Source organism: Drosophila willistoni (genome assembly GCF_018902025.1).
Source record: "Drosophila willistoni isolate 14030-0811.24 chromosome 2L unlocalized genomic scaffold, UCI_dwil_1.1 Seg139, whole genome shotgun sequence".
Classification (NCBI taxonomy): Eukaryota; Metazoa; Arthropoda; class Insecta; order Diptera; family Drosophilidae; genus Drosophila; species Drosophila willistoni.
In genome coordinates this window covers 1,034,875-1,048,198 of record NW_025814046.1, presented here as the reverse complement: position 1 = coordinate 1,048,198, position 13,324 = coordinate 1,034,875, and the positions used below count along the sequence as shown (strand labels likewise).

Here is a 13,324-nt window from a genome sequence, read left to right as displayed (position 1 = left end):
CCCTTCCCCCCACACATCTTCCTCATGCCATTCGTCTCCTCTTCTTGCTTCTGTTGCTCTGTGCATTGTGTAGACATTTGTTCGGCAATAATTTGATGTTCATGGGATATTGTCATTTGTTGCAATTGCCGTTTTTGTTGTAATAAGAGAGAGAACGAGAGAGACAGATGAAATAAAGAAAAAAACAAGCAGAAAGTTAAAAGATATGGCGAACAGAAATTTACAATTTACAATTTGCCTCTTGGCATTGTTGATTAGGGTTTAATGAAATGACCAACAAAGTAAACGGTTTGATTATTTCGTATAGCAAATATAAATGGACGATTTGCTCTAAAGATCTTTCTCTCCGCATCTGGTACAATTGGAACAGTGGGACCGGGTTCTAGAAATTAAAGAAAATAAAAGAATGTAAGTTTAAAAAAACGTTAAATCTTGTATAGGCAAAATTTAAATTAAACTATAAAGTGATAGGCAAACTGCACAAATGGTTTTCAATTTAAGATAGAAGAATATGGGAACAAAAGTTCAGTCCATTTTTTGTGTACTGAAGTCATACATAGTATGGATATGGAGTATGTTATATAGTGGGTAAGATTAAGTTAGATATAGGTTCTACGCATAGCAACTGTATACAGTAGGTTATATATTGATTATATTGTTCTACATCTGGTTAGGTTATGAAGTAGGTTATATAGTGGCTAAGATTAAGCTAGGATAAGGTCACGGTTAGGTTAGCTAAGACTTCTAATTCTTAATATATATATCCTTTTTGGGCCTCATTAAGATAGGAATTGTTCTGCACGTTCTGTCGTTTACTAACAACCAAACCCTAACTAACCACTAAATGAGTTTGTCCTAAATTAAGATAAACTACTTACTATTTTCTATATCTACTTCACATCCATTCTCATTGAAACCCAAATTAATTTTATGACGTGCCTCCGAAATCACTTGATTCGATTGCTTGGCGAAAAGACCAGTTAAATCAGCACGATTGGGTTCAAAAATGCGCGTTACGCCCATCTGATTAAATGGATAAAGAAAATTGAGTAAAGATTATATATTTTTGATATAGGTTGCTCACCTTTTGTAGTGGCACTTTGAGATCCACATCACATTCGATTTGAAATTTTGGTATTTGTACATCAACATCATGCAATAGACTTTTGGTTGCCACCTCATTCAAATCAATATACTCCAGCTTTGCCTCCAAATCGGCCAGACCATTTACATCGGTGGGTAAAATAATCAACATACTTATGTCCGATTCATCGAATGGTAATTGCAATATTTTCGATCTCAATTTTCTCGATTCACCATAACGAAAATGACCAACTTGGCGCATCATTGGGATTTCCATGCGTTGTTTGGAATTTATCCAGAAATCATCGGTAACAGTGCGTTGCATGGGAAAACGTTTTGACCACTTGGCTCGAAAGTATAATGAATTGACCAAAATAACACTCGTTTCTGGATTGAAGGCCACTGGTGTTAGTAAATTTCGTACTGTATGAAATGTTTGCTTCTCCAACCATTTATTGACCTCTTTCATCGATTCGATATTGTTGGTGAAATTCAATGCATCGGCTTGGGCATTGAAGAATTCAACAGCTTGCAAATTGAATTCGGGGCGTAATTTTTGATCATCCTTAACATAAATCCGAGTGGCAAGACGTAAGCCCACACCATGGTCCGAACAAACGCATTCTTTGCTCCAGAAATCTGCATTACGCTTGGCTATGTCCTCCTTAATGTCCACTCCCAATATAATCACTGAACGCAATTCATCGGCACTCTTACCGCTGGCAGCCATAAAAACCAATGTCATGGCACTACGAGCCGCTGCCGGTGATATCACCATATTCACCATGGGAGACTCGACGTTGATTGCCCGAAACAGATTGCGGGCAAAGACAATGGGACTGGCGGCCAGTGAGGGAGCTATGGTACCACTCGAAGTCATGTTAATGCAGTGAATCAGGGCTAAGGTAAGAACCAATACTACATAGTATTTTCAAGATACCCAAAATAGAAGAAATTAAAAAAAATTTAACACACAATATTTTATAAAGTTTTTTTTTTCGAAATTCACAACTTGCAAAAGATTTCTAATTTACTTGATTTCTCACACAAAGCCATGTTGTTTGCTTTCGTTTTCGTCAGGGGCATTATTGTGACTGATCTCAACTGAATACGAATGATGCATTATTTTTTTCAACTATTTACATTTGAGTTTTGTTCGCAAACCGGTTTTCCTCGTGTGAGAAATACATTTATTTGCTTACATGTTTGATTAATTGTGTGGGAGAGACGACTAAAAACAAGTTAAAGCCCAAAAACTAAAAGCCTAAATCAAGTTTTTTATTATTGAAGTTCTAGGAAAAAATTCTCATTAGATTTCGTGCAGTAATATTTTTATGACTTCAAATAAACTGTTTATCGGATGCTGCAATCGATTACATGGTGTAAACTGAGATTTTTTTTAGTAATCGATAAATACTAAACCTATAAAAAGGCCTAAGTATACACTATCTGGATACTCTGCTAATGTGAATTGCCTTTAAGCATTATGGGGCTAAAAATTGCATTAATTGCATTATTGATTGATAAATCAATATCATCAACGACGAATTAAACTTTAGATTTTTAGGTGAAAAGCATAAAAATATAAGAATATTTTAAATAAGCTCACTGTAGGTCAAAAATACTTAACAAGATTTCAAGAAAATAATATAAAGAAAAAAGTATTTTTTAGATTTTCTTTAATTTAAAGTAGCGATGTAAAAAAACTTCGATGCTTCGAACATCGATGTTCTCTTGGCGATGTTTTTCGATGTTTACCGATGATTTTGTCGATGTCGATGTTCAGCGATTTATCGATGTTTCACCAAAACATCGGTGCTATTTGCCATTTATCAAATTTTATCATATAATTAAATGAAGCTGTCTTTAAAAAGCCCTTTCAAACCTTGCTTAAGCTATAACTTAAAGCGCATTTATGTATTTCAGATTGACAACAAAGATAAACGAAATTTTATTTCGGAAAGGAAAGTCCATAAATACTTTATCATTATACATATATAATTTGCAAAAACCATACATACATACCTAAATGTACATACTATTTCCATTTATTCCTATTTAATTTGGCGTTAAATACAATTAGAACTCAATTAAATTTCAATAAATAATAATAATAATTATCTAAATTATTTCATTATTATATTTATTATTTATATTAATTAATAATTATCAATTTAGCAACTTACCATAAACTAATAATTTACCTTTTGCATTTAGTTTGTGGTTAAAGTTCTTTTGGCTAACTTTTAATTCGACTTAACTTTAAAATTCGATCAATTGAGTAATTAGTTTTTGACTTGGTCAACATTCAATGTAAAAAAAAAGCAAAAATATAATAGTTTTGTTCAATTTTTCTATTGGACGAAACTTTCTTTGTTTTTTGGCAGGGGAAATCAATTTGTGGGTTGGTTGGGTTTTTGCGTCTGTTAGTCAAATTAAATAGACGACAAAATCTGAGTATTGTTGGTTGTTGTTGCTCTTGTTGTTGTTGTTGTTGTTGACATTATTGTTATGCCAAAAGTCGGTTGTTGGTTTGTTGCTTTGTTTTTGTTTGCTGGCTCGCATCGCTGCCAATTTTTGTCTCGACTGGCAAATATTTTTGCAGCTTGCCGATTCGACGGGGCATTGTTGTATTTGCATTTGGATGCTGCCACTGCCACAACGACAACAACGACAACGATGCCGACAGTAAGTCAATAACGTCAATGCATTTGGCAAAGTGGGAGAGCCTTAGTGGAACCTCCAGCACTCTCATTTGCTTTGTCTCCTCACCCTCTTTTGTAGATTTCTCTGTTTGTCTTTGTGTGCTTTGCGGCATGATTGAAAATGAAGGTTGTGGTGGGTGATGGATGGATGGATGAAAGTGGTAGTAGTGGGATGTGGGGGTTATGGGGTCGGCGAGTCTTAATGTTCCATTACCACTTTGCTGTCGCTGTCGTCTGTGAGCTCTGTGTCGCCCTCCTTTAAACAAATTTCGCACTTGATTGCGCTGCTTATGCGCCCAATGCATTTGTATTTTATATTTCAATTTCATTTCACTCACCTTTTGACATGTCTTTCTCTTTCTCTATATGTGAGTGTATTTATGATGGTGTACCTCTATGATGTGTGTGTGTATGTGTGTGTGTCACAGTCAGCGCACTCAATCATGCATTTTGTTCATGCACTTGGCTGGCGTAAATGAACAAATTTTACATCTGATTGAGTCGTTTAAGTGCAATTCGATTATGAAGGCTCAAAGCATGCCTCAGCCTATCATTTCGTTCAAATTCCCTAGACATAAACACATTAAATTAAACACGAGAAACCATTAAGTTATCAATCTATAGACTGACTTTCTATATCTTAAAAAAAATCTTTTTAAATCTTAAATCTTTTCGTAGAAGCTCTTCAATTTCCAAATCAATGTCAAGCACTACCAGAAAGACTTACAAATTTACATAAGTGATATTATTTTTGTTCTTTTTATCATTAAATATTATAAAATTAAAGTAAAACCAATCAATTTAACATTTTATTGGCATTTAATTTCTATGTAGACGCAATTAATCGATTACTATCTGCATATATTCAACACAAAAAAAAGGAAAACAAATATCAATAATTTTTTTGATATAATTTGAAATTTGTGATGTTTCGATTAAGGTTTTTAACTTTAAGTTAGTTTCCAATTATTTTGTTTGTTAACTAAGTTTCTTTATGCTATAGCAATTTGTATCTACATACTTAACAACGACCCATTGGGCTTTAGAGAGAAGGTTCTAATATCTTTGCTTGAAGTTCGCACAAAATGCTTTTAATAATGCATTTTATATCTTTAATCATAAAAGGCGGAAACTTGACGAAGTATCATCACTAATTGCATTTTCATGAAGTAGCCAACTTGGCGAAAGCGCCTCAAGCTAGGCAATAGAAACGCAAAATTTGCACATACCTATCGAATGGCGGAACACTGCGGTGGTTGGGGACGCTTGGTGGATGGGGGATTGAAAGACTATATTATGCGGCTTTGATGGCTTAGAAACAATTCATGAGGAAAGTAAGGGAAGTAGTGGCTGCAGCAGTTCGCAAATTTCTTAGTCCTCAGGCTATCATTTTCGATTGTGAAACTTTCTGGTGTTCCTGCTGCTGCTGCTTCTGCTGCTCTTGCTCTTGCTTTGGATGTTGCTGTTGCGGCTCAGGCAACTAGTTTGTGGTCGGGCCTTCCTACACACTCAAACAACAGTATTGCCAAATGTCTTGAGTTCTCCCACTCAATTTGACAACCGCAATAAATACGAAATTTTGGGAAAATGCGGGCAACAATGGAAAATACGAGCAGCATATTGTAAAATTTGCCGCAAAAAAAGGAGGAACTTCAAATGGCATTTGTAGAGAATTTAAAATTAGTCTCCTTTGTGATGGGGTCCAAGAAAACGAAGAGAGTTTGAAGACTTTAGATGAAACTAGCTCTGAAAAGTATGCTAAAAAAACTTTGCATTAATTTGTATTTGAAGGGAAATGTCCCTGAAATGTATGCTACAAATATTAACTAATCTGTTATTTTTAATTGTTTTTTGATATAAATGTCTATTATCATAAAGATATTGACGGGTCAGGATCAGTTTTCACGTAGATATATCTGCAGTGGCAACTTATTGCCATATTCTCTTATCAGATCTCAAATCAACAACATTTAAAATAAATTTCCTTTCTTCAAAATGGTAAAGAATAAACTTCCTCAGTGACCCTCGCATGTGTGTGATGATAGCATAGATATGGTAATTTGATTTTATAGTTTCTTACTTCTAACAAATTGCCAATATTCAAGCCACAAGTAATTCAATTTTCTGCTGGTAGCAAAGAAAAAGAAGTATAGCAAGAGACGAGAAAAAAAACTAGGGAAACATGAAATTGAGATTCGTATAGGGCATTTTTTTTTTTTGGTTGACAAACTTCCGGCTTTGACTTGAGACCAAGAGTTGTCATCAACCTGTAACTAAATTCTATTTGCTCTGAATTCACTGCTCTCCATTTCTCTCTCTCTCTGTCTCTCTGGGTCTCTATCTCCGGTTGACTTTGTAGCTTTGTCCATTTGATTTGTGGTCCGTTTGTAAGTTGAAAATCAAACAAACCAGCAAACGACATTTGCCAGAACTAAGCAAGTGGCATGTGGCATGTAGCAAATGTCTATATCAAGTGTTGCAAGTGTTACAACACGTTTTGTCACGCATACGCACTGTTGCTTCAGTTACAGAGCTCAATAATTAATTGTTTGCCACACTTGTGCATTGGCAATTGCATGTTACACCCCCCACTCCTCGACCCGACAATGCTTCTCTGCCTCTGCATTGTCTCTCCATCTTAGACTTACTTATTTATTTATTAATTAAATCATTCATTGTTCAATCAAACTTCTTGGGAATTGCTACATCTGCTGCAAATACAAAACTCATCGACATTGGCATTTCCCTGAGTTGCATTCATCATTTAATTAGTTAGTTAGTTTGTTAGTTGGGTGTGGGTGTGGGTGCGTTTCCTAGTGTGTGTGTGGTAAATGATTTCAATAAATTAGTGCAACAGTTTGCTCTTTTACCTGCTGGTTTTAGAGCTGTCTACCTACCATCTTATATGGTTTGTTCTGAGCTGTCTGAGCTGAAATCGATTTGATTTGATTTCTGTTTCTCCGTATGTTTGTTTTTTTCCTTTCTTTCTTTTTTTTTACTTGCCGCTTGTTTCAGCTGCTGGCGCTGCTGTTTGGTTTTCTTGTTGCTGTTTTGTTTTTTCATTGCTGCTTCTTCTTTTTCTCTTCGTTCTTTTTTTGTATCGAGACAAAAATTGTTTGTATTTGTTTAGGCTTATGGCCAAGACAATAAAAACCATTTCAAGTGCAGACAGCAAAAATAATGCTTCAAATCAATTTGCCAGCGGCAAGATAACGAAATTGCTATACTCTTGGGCTTAGTTATTTATGAAAACTTTTAAGGTAATTCGCAATAGTCAAAGTTACTTATCCAAATGTTTCTAAGGCAGAAATTATATACATAGGTATGTAAATATATTTTAAAAATATTTAAGAGCACTTATTGTATTACCAAATATGTTTTCTTACAATTATATTTTTGAACATCTTTAAAACCATTTTTCTTCGTATTTATTTCTACTTGTCAATACATATATTAAATTAATCAGACATATCAACGCTTTGAAATTCTTGAAGTTTTAATGCGTTAAAAAATATTAATAAACTTTAAATACTTATTTTACTTTTTCCTCTCAAAAATAACGAGTTTTTCAAAAACAATGCTCAAATAAATTTACATTAACTTAAAATAAATGAAACCTTTAGCCGTTCCAATGAAAAATAGAGTATCAAAAAGACATTATGATGGGTGAAAACAATAAAAATACAATTTCATGTCTATGACAGATTTTTCCAGAGAAAGTTGTAGGTAAGACATAGCAAGACGATAAGGAAGAAGGAGTAAGAGAAAATAAAGAAGTGGGAGTGAGACATGACGGCAAAGAGAAAGAGAGAAAACATATTGAGGGGACATTTCAGATTTGCTGAATTCGGATACGAAGTTTGTAGTAGACAGAATAAAGAGCTCTTAGACATTGGCTAAATTTAAACCATACACATACACCCACACACATATGGAGCTATGTATATACTAGCTTGCACACACACACACACACACACAAATACACTTGGGATATTTGAAGAAGAAGAAGAGCTACATTTCCTGTGCCTTTCTTCGATTTGATTTTTCATTTCCGCTGCAAATGGTGACAAAGTTGAGAACGTACAACGAAAATCTTGACTATTTGTTGTCCATGTGAATGTTGTGTGTGTGTGCGTGCTGATTTCTTGTAGAATATCAAATACAGTCAAGGACTTAGGCAAACATCAAGTTACCTAAGGAAGGATAACTGAATGGCAGGTCCACTTGAGGCAGTTTGAAAACTAGGTGGCAAAGAAAGAACTTTAAACAAAATGCCTCGAAATGAAAATTCTACACCAGATGTTGTAAGCCAAACTGAAACATACACACACACACACACAAACAAAACCCCACAGACATACACATAAACCTTAACCAAAAGAACCGAAACTGCCCCTGTCAACAGTGTCAATGACAATCATTAACACAAATCAATAGGATTAACAATATTTGACTCACACATGCACCAAAAAGAGTGACGACAGGCGGTTACACAGTAAACCTATGGAAATCAGGAGGAGGAGGTCATCATTCAACATAAAACGCCAACGGCGCTGCAACCACAAACACACACACAGACTCACACAAACATACACATACTTCCAGCGTGAGTGAGAAGAGAAGGACACATCTGAGGTGGTAGGGGCAGAAGGCAGCAGGCAAACAGAAAATACAAATCAACATGACAGCGGCAGGACTTAATCCGAAAATAGTGCAAAGTGAAAACGAATGCAGGAATAAAGGGCGAGCGACATGGAAATGGAGAACGAAAAATGGTCGGCACTTAATTTCCTCTTTTGTTCTTGTCCAAAATTTTCCTAAGAGCAAGCACATTTAAGTTGAGCTTTCTTTAAAAAAAAAAACCAAAAACAAAAAAAATTCCAAAAAACATCCTACGAAAAGGAAAAGAGGAAGAAGAAATGAAAGGAAACTGCTTTTGTGGCAGCTGCTAATGCTGCCTTAGTTTCTCCTTCAGCCTGATGTTATTGCTCATATTGTCAACGGTCATTAGAAGCTCACATCGGTAAACAATAATGGCCAAGACAAGACAAGGGTGACAAGTGAGTTCGATCCAGGCAGCGGTAGCAGTCAACCGCAGAAGCAGCACCCGGACCCGGACTCGGACCAAAACCAAACCAACTGACCCTAAGCCTCTGCTGTCTACATTTACAAGCTTCCTCTCTCTCTCTCTCTCTTTCTCTCTGTCACCCACTCGCTGTCTTTTGTCTCCATATATGTTACCAATATCTTTGGCTGACCACGTCCTCAGCAGCTGCTGTATGGCCATGGTTAAAGGACGTAGGTTGCCAGTAAAGTTTAAGTAAGTTTATAATGAATTAAAAACCTTAGATTTTATTTATTGGGTGGGATTTCCATATATTATACATGTTTTCTCTAACTTAAATGTAGGATGATTCCTTGTAATTCAATTATAGAGTTAAATAAAAGTTAATGACACACTTTTAGATTCAAAAAATGTCGTCTATATTGTAAGTGAAATATTATTGATAACTTTTTTTGTATTTTTAAAAAACGAAATTTTTTCAACTTTTTGGTCACTTTGTTATTGTTTTTTTTGAAGTAATGATTAACTTTCTTATAACCTAAAGATTTGAATCGATCGATATTAAAGACGATTGAAATAATTTTAATATAATCTCGTTATTTTTAAAGGAAACCCTCTTTGTAAATTGCTTGTTTTAGGAAAGCAAATCGATATTTTTCTTCTCTTCCTTTTTCTATCTTAAATTCGCAGCATTTTCATCACGATTTTTTGGAGGGGTGGAGTGTTAACCACATGGCACTAGGACTGAGTCTAGGACTGGGACTGGGAATGAGCATTGTTGAGCGGCTTAGTTGTTCATATCCCTTGTCAATTGAGTTATTTTGCAGTGTGGATTTATGAACAAAATTTGTGATGATGTCATAAGCAAACATTCTCCGCATTTCTATATTTTAGTTAGTTTTTGGAAAATGCTTTTTAATTAATTTACTTAGCATCTCAAAAACAAATTGTTTTTATTCGTTGCGGCGGCTCTGAGTGTGTGTGTGTGTGTGCGTGTGTGTGTGTGTGCAGTTTTGTCACCTTTTCTGACAGCTGCTGCACAACCAACATGCACGAATGCTTCACTTAATTTTGTCACCTGTGGCAGTGGTAGGGAAAACTTTTTGGACAACCCCAAAAATTTGTTAACTGTCAAAATTTGGTCGTTTCCTCAATTTCTGAATGTGTGTGTGTATGCGTGTGTTTGTGTTTTATCCAGGTGTTTGGCATGATTTTAACTTTTCAACTGTAAACTATGGAAGGGAAAACTAAATACAACTGGGCAGATAACATGTAACCTTTGAGAATATGTAAAATGTGTGTGTTCAAGCTTTGTTAGCTGTAAACTGTTTATGCGTAGATTTTTGTCTAGTTTGAAGTTCAAGCCATTCAAGAAGGATTTAGCCATTAAATAAGTTTGAAATTCGTCATGACAACAACGAAAACCAGCTATAATTAAGACCAACCGAGAGAGAGAGGGAGAGTGAGATAAAGTAGAGAACACCAACAGGAGAGGACATAATTGATTTGTCTCTCTGGCTGAGAATTTGAATCTAACAATTGGTCCAGGCACGTCCTGGCACTGGTACCAGGACTACTTCATTAGTGATAGAAGTCCAGAATGTGAACGTGGCATAGAGTTTGCTTTTCTACTACTGCTGCTACTACTACTTCCTTTTTTTTTTGTCGATGCTCTTGCAAAAAAAAGTACTCTAATTTGGAGTAGAAGTTTGCCGGTGCGCTACAGATTGATTAGGGAAATTGAGTTAATATTACAAAGTTTAAAATTTTCATACCTTTCTTTGAAAAATCAAGTAAAATTTTAAAAAAGATTCGTAATCGAGACTTTCTTCATTTAAAGATTTTTGCTCTTATAGGGTATAACAAGTTCTGTGTGTATTGAATAGTCGTTTTGTTTTTTTTTTGTTCGTTGGTGTTCTATTCCTGCTGCGTTCTCGTTCGGCATTGGTTAACGATGTTGATTTATTCATTAGACCAAAATTGGCTGACTCATGTGGGCAAAAACTTGGCCAAGTAATTGACAAAAGGCAACAGCACACTGACGAACGAGGACAACTTTGCGTATGACTAAAGTCAAATATTTAGCTTAAATATTTAAAAAAAATGAAAGAGAAAAAGGAAAAAAAAATGTAGCTAAACGAAGTGTAAACACTTCAATGCAAAAAATGGCAGTCAGAGTGAGACGCAGAGAAAGAGGGGTAGAGAGAGAGAGACAAGGGTGGGAGAAGTTTACTTCTGCTTTGGACATGACCATGTTCTCTGTTCCCTGTTCCATGTTAAACGACGGAAGCTCTCTGGGCTCTAAATCCGGAAATGTGGTTAACTGTAAATGTTGGCGCGACAAAATGTGCACCTAGCCGGAGACGTAGCCGGCGCCCAATCTGGCCTGCAACCGCCTTCTCCTATTCCTCTCTCGGCCCCCACTCGGAAGTGTCGTTTGACTTGACGTTAGCTAAATACTAAACCAAAATGCACACGACAAGTGAACAGAAACACAGCCAGGTGAAAAGCAGATGAAAAGCAGTTGAAAGGCAGCTGAAGTAGGCGGCAAAAGTAGCCGCAATATCTGGGTCTCTCCCCACTACCCTACTTCTCGTCCTGTCGTCATCGTTGTTGTTGTTGTTGTCAACCAGTTAATGGTCCATTGTGGTTTGTTTTTGAGTTGAGCTTATGGCACGCTGTGCAGACACCGCTGCGATTCCGTTTCGCACGCTCTTTCCCTACACTTTAACTTGCGGCCAACGCGGCGTATGATTAACGCCGCCACAGTAGTAAGCAGCAGCATCAGTAGTAATAGTAGAACGAGAGCGAGAGAAAACTCGACGGAAAACTCGAGGAAAACTGGAGCCATGGGTCCCACATTTTTGTGTGTTTTTAATTGTTGTTGATGAAGTACATTAAAACGTAGACAACGACCTACCGAAAGAGCAAGAGCAAGAAAGAGAGATACTGCGGTCAGTCAGGCTGTGAAGTGACTTCCTTTTGATTAAGGATAATTTCTTAATGAAATGAAAATAACTGAGGTACAAGAGGTACAAACGACACTTGGCAATGAATTGGTCCATTGATTAAATGACAAATAAATTGATTTACAGTGTTCTTTCAGATTATTCTTATTGGCATAATTAACAGAAGGAAAAACTTTCCATACACCTGAGTTGTTATTTACCTTAAACATAAATAAATATCGCAATTTAAATAGTTCGTCTTAAGTTAAATTTCGAAAAATTATGTGCTTAATATACAAATATTAAAAAGTTTTTGAAAAATCTTTTTTATGGACTTTTTTGTGAAAATTTTGTCCACATCTAACGTTTTCCTTTAACTAATAAATATTTAAGCAGATTTCCGTCAAGCTGCCGCCACTGCCGCCGCTGCTGTTTCTTCTAATTAACCATTAAAAAGTGAGAATATACTCCAAGCAATGCAGAAAACGGCAGTCGAGGGGGCAAGAAAAAAGAAAAAAAAAAAGAGGTTATGATGACAAAGTTGAACTTTGTTGCTAGTTTGGGTAACTTTTAAGCGGCTTGCTTCAACTTATTGCTATTTATTTTGCATCGTTTTCCATTTTCATAGAGTGAGAGCGAGCCAAAGCCAAAGCGTGTCAATGTAAAGTGACTCCATAATTAAGCAAGCAATAAAAATGAGACGAAAACGGGAGAAAAAAAAGAAGTGCAGAAAACAGGGAGAGAGAGAGAGAGAAAAGAGGAGGAGGAAACAAAGTGAACGAACGAACGAACGAAAAACTAAACAGAACAAAGTTATGAATCTCATAAAACTTTTGCCATGACCGGAAAGGCAAAGCCATGGGTAGTGCATCATGGAACACGGAGCGACTGGAAGAGAGTGATGTTGGTGAGAAGCTAATGGCGGGTTCGGGGTACTGGCAAAATGTCGCCGCTAATGACCGGCTGGCCGGCTGCATGGCCATGCAGATACTTATTTCATTTCTAGTTTTTTGGACAGGAAGAAGTTGCAGCCTGCCGTTTTGGCTGTCAGTTTTCCAGTTCTTCTATTCATTCTTTTTCTTTTTATTTTTCACCCAAAAAAAAAGATTGTTTTTTTCGGCTATGATTGGCGCCAATTATGCAGTGGCTAAAAAAAAGTAGGCGTGGTTCGACATAAAAAAAGAGAAAATACAAAGAACACGAAGAAAAATGCAAAGTCAGCTTTAAAAATTCAAGTCCTCGACTCGATAATATCGTAGAAAATTTTAAAATCTAGGGAATACTTGAAATGTAGTGCATGTACATATAGGGAAATTTAAGACCTTAATAAAAGAGAAAAAGTCGGAAAACTTTTGATAATATGTTTTGTATTTAATGCAAGAGCTAAAGTATATAATATGTTAAGTCTTATATGGATAACAAGAGAGATAAATAAAAGTTTATGCACAAAGTAATAGAACATGATATACAATCTCTGAAAAAGAAAGAAAACAACAACCTAAAATAGTGAACAAAGAAAACTC

General features: G+C 35.9%; 1 protein-coding gene across 1 annotated transcript; it reads right to left on the bottom strand.

Moving 5' to 3' along the window:
• Nucleotides 1–219: 219 nt before the first annotated feature.
• LOC6638213 (serine protease inhibitor 42Dd) lies at nucleotides 220–2,081 on the bottom strand. The gene is made up of 3 exons (XM_002061491.4): nucleotides 1,085–2,081; nucleotides 879–1,023; nucleotides 220–382 (listed from the first exon to the last, which is right to left on the bottom strand). Exons 1-3 carry the CDS (start codon nucleotides 1,961–1,963, stop codon nucleotides 255–257), a joined length of 1,152 nt encoding a protein of 383 aa, XP_002061527.1. The 5' UTR covers nucleotides 1,964–2,081; the 3' UTR covers nucleotides 220–254.
• Between the last annotated feature and the right edge of the window lie 11,243 nt (nucleotides 2,082–13,324).

Bases quoted from the DNA above. Each gene is read 5' to 3' on its own strand.
- LOC6638213 (XM_002061491.4), bottom strand. From the start codon at position 1,963: ATGACTTCGAGTGGTACCATAGCTCCCTCACTGGCCGCCAGTCCCATT. The intron at 1,024-1,084 runs GTGAGCAACCTA...CCATTTAATCAG, and splicing joins TCAAAGTGCCACTACAAAAG to ATGGGCGTAACGCGCATTTT. The intron at 383-878 runs GTAAGTAGTTTA...TTTAATTTCTAG, and splicing joins TGAAGTAGATATAGAAAATA to AACCCGGTCCCACTGTTCCA.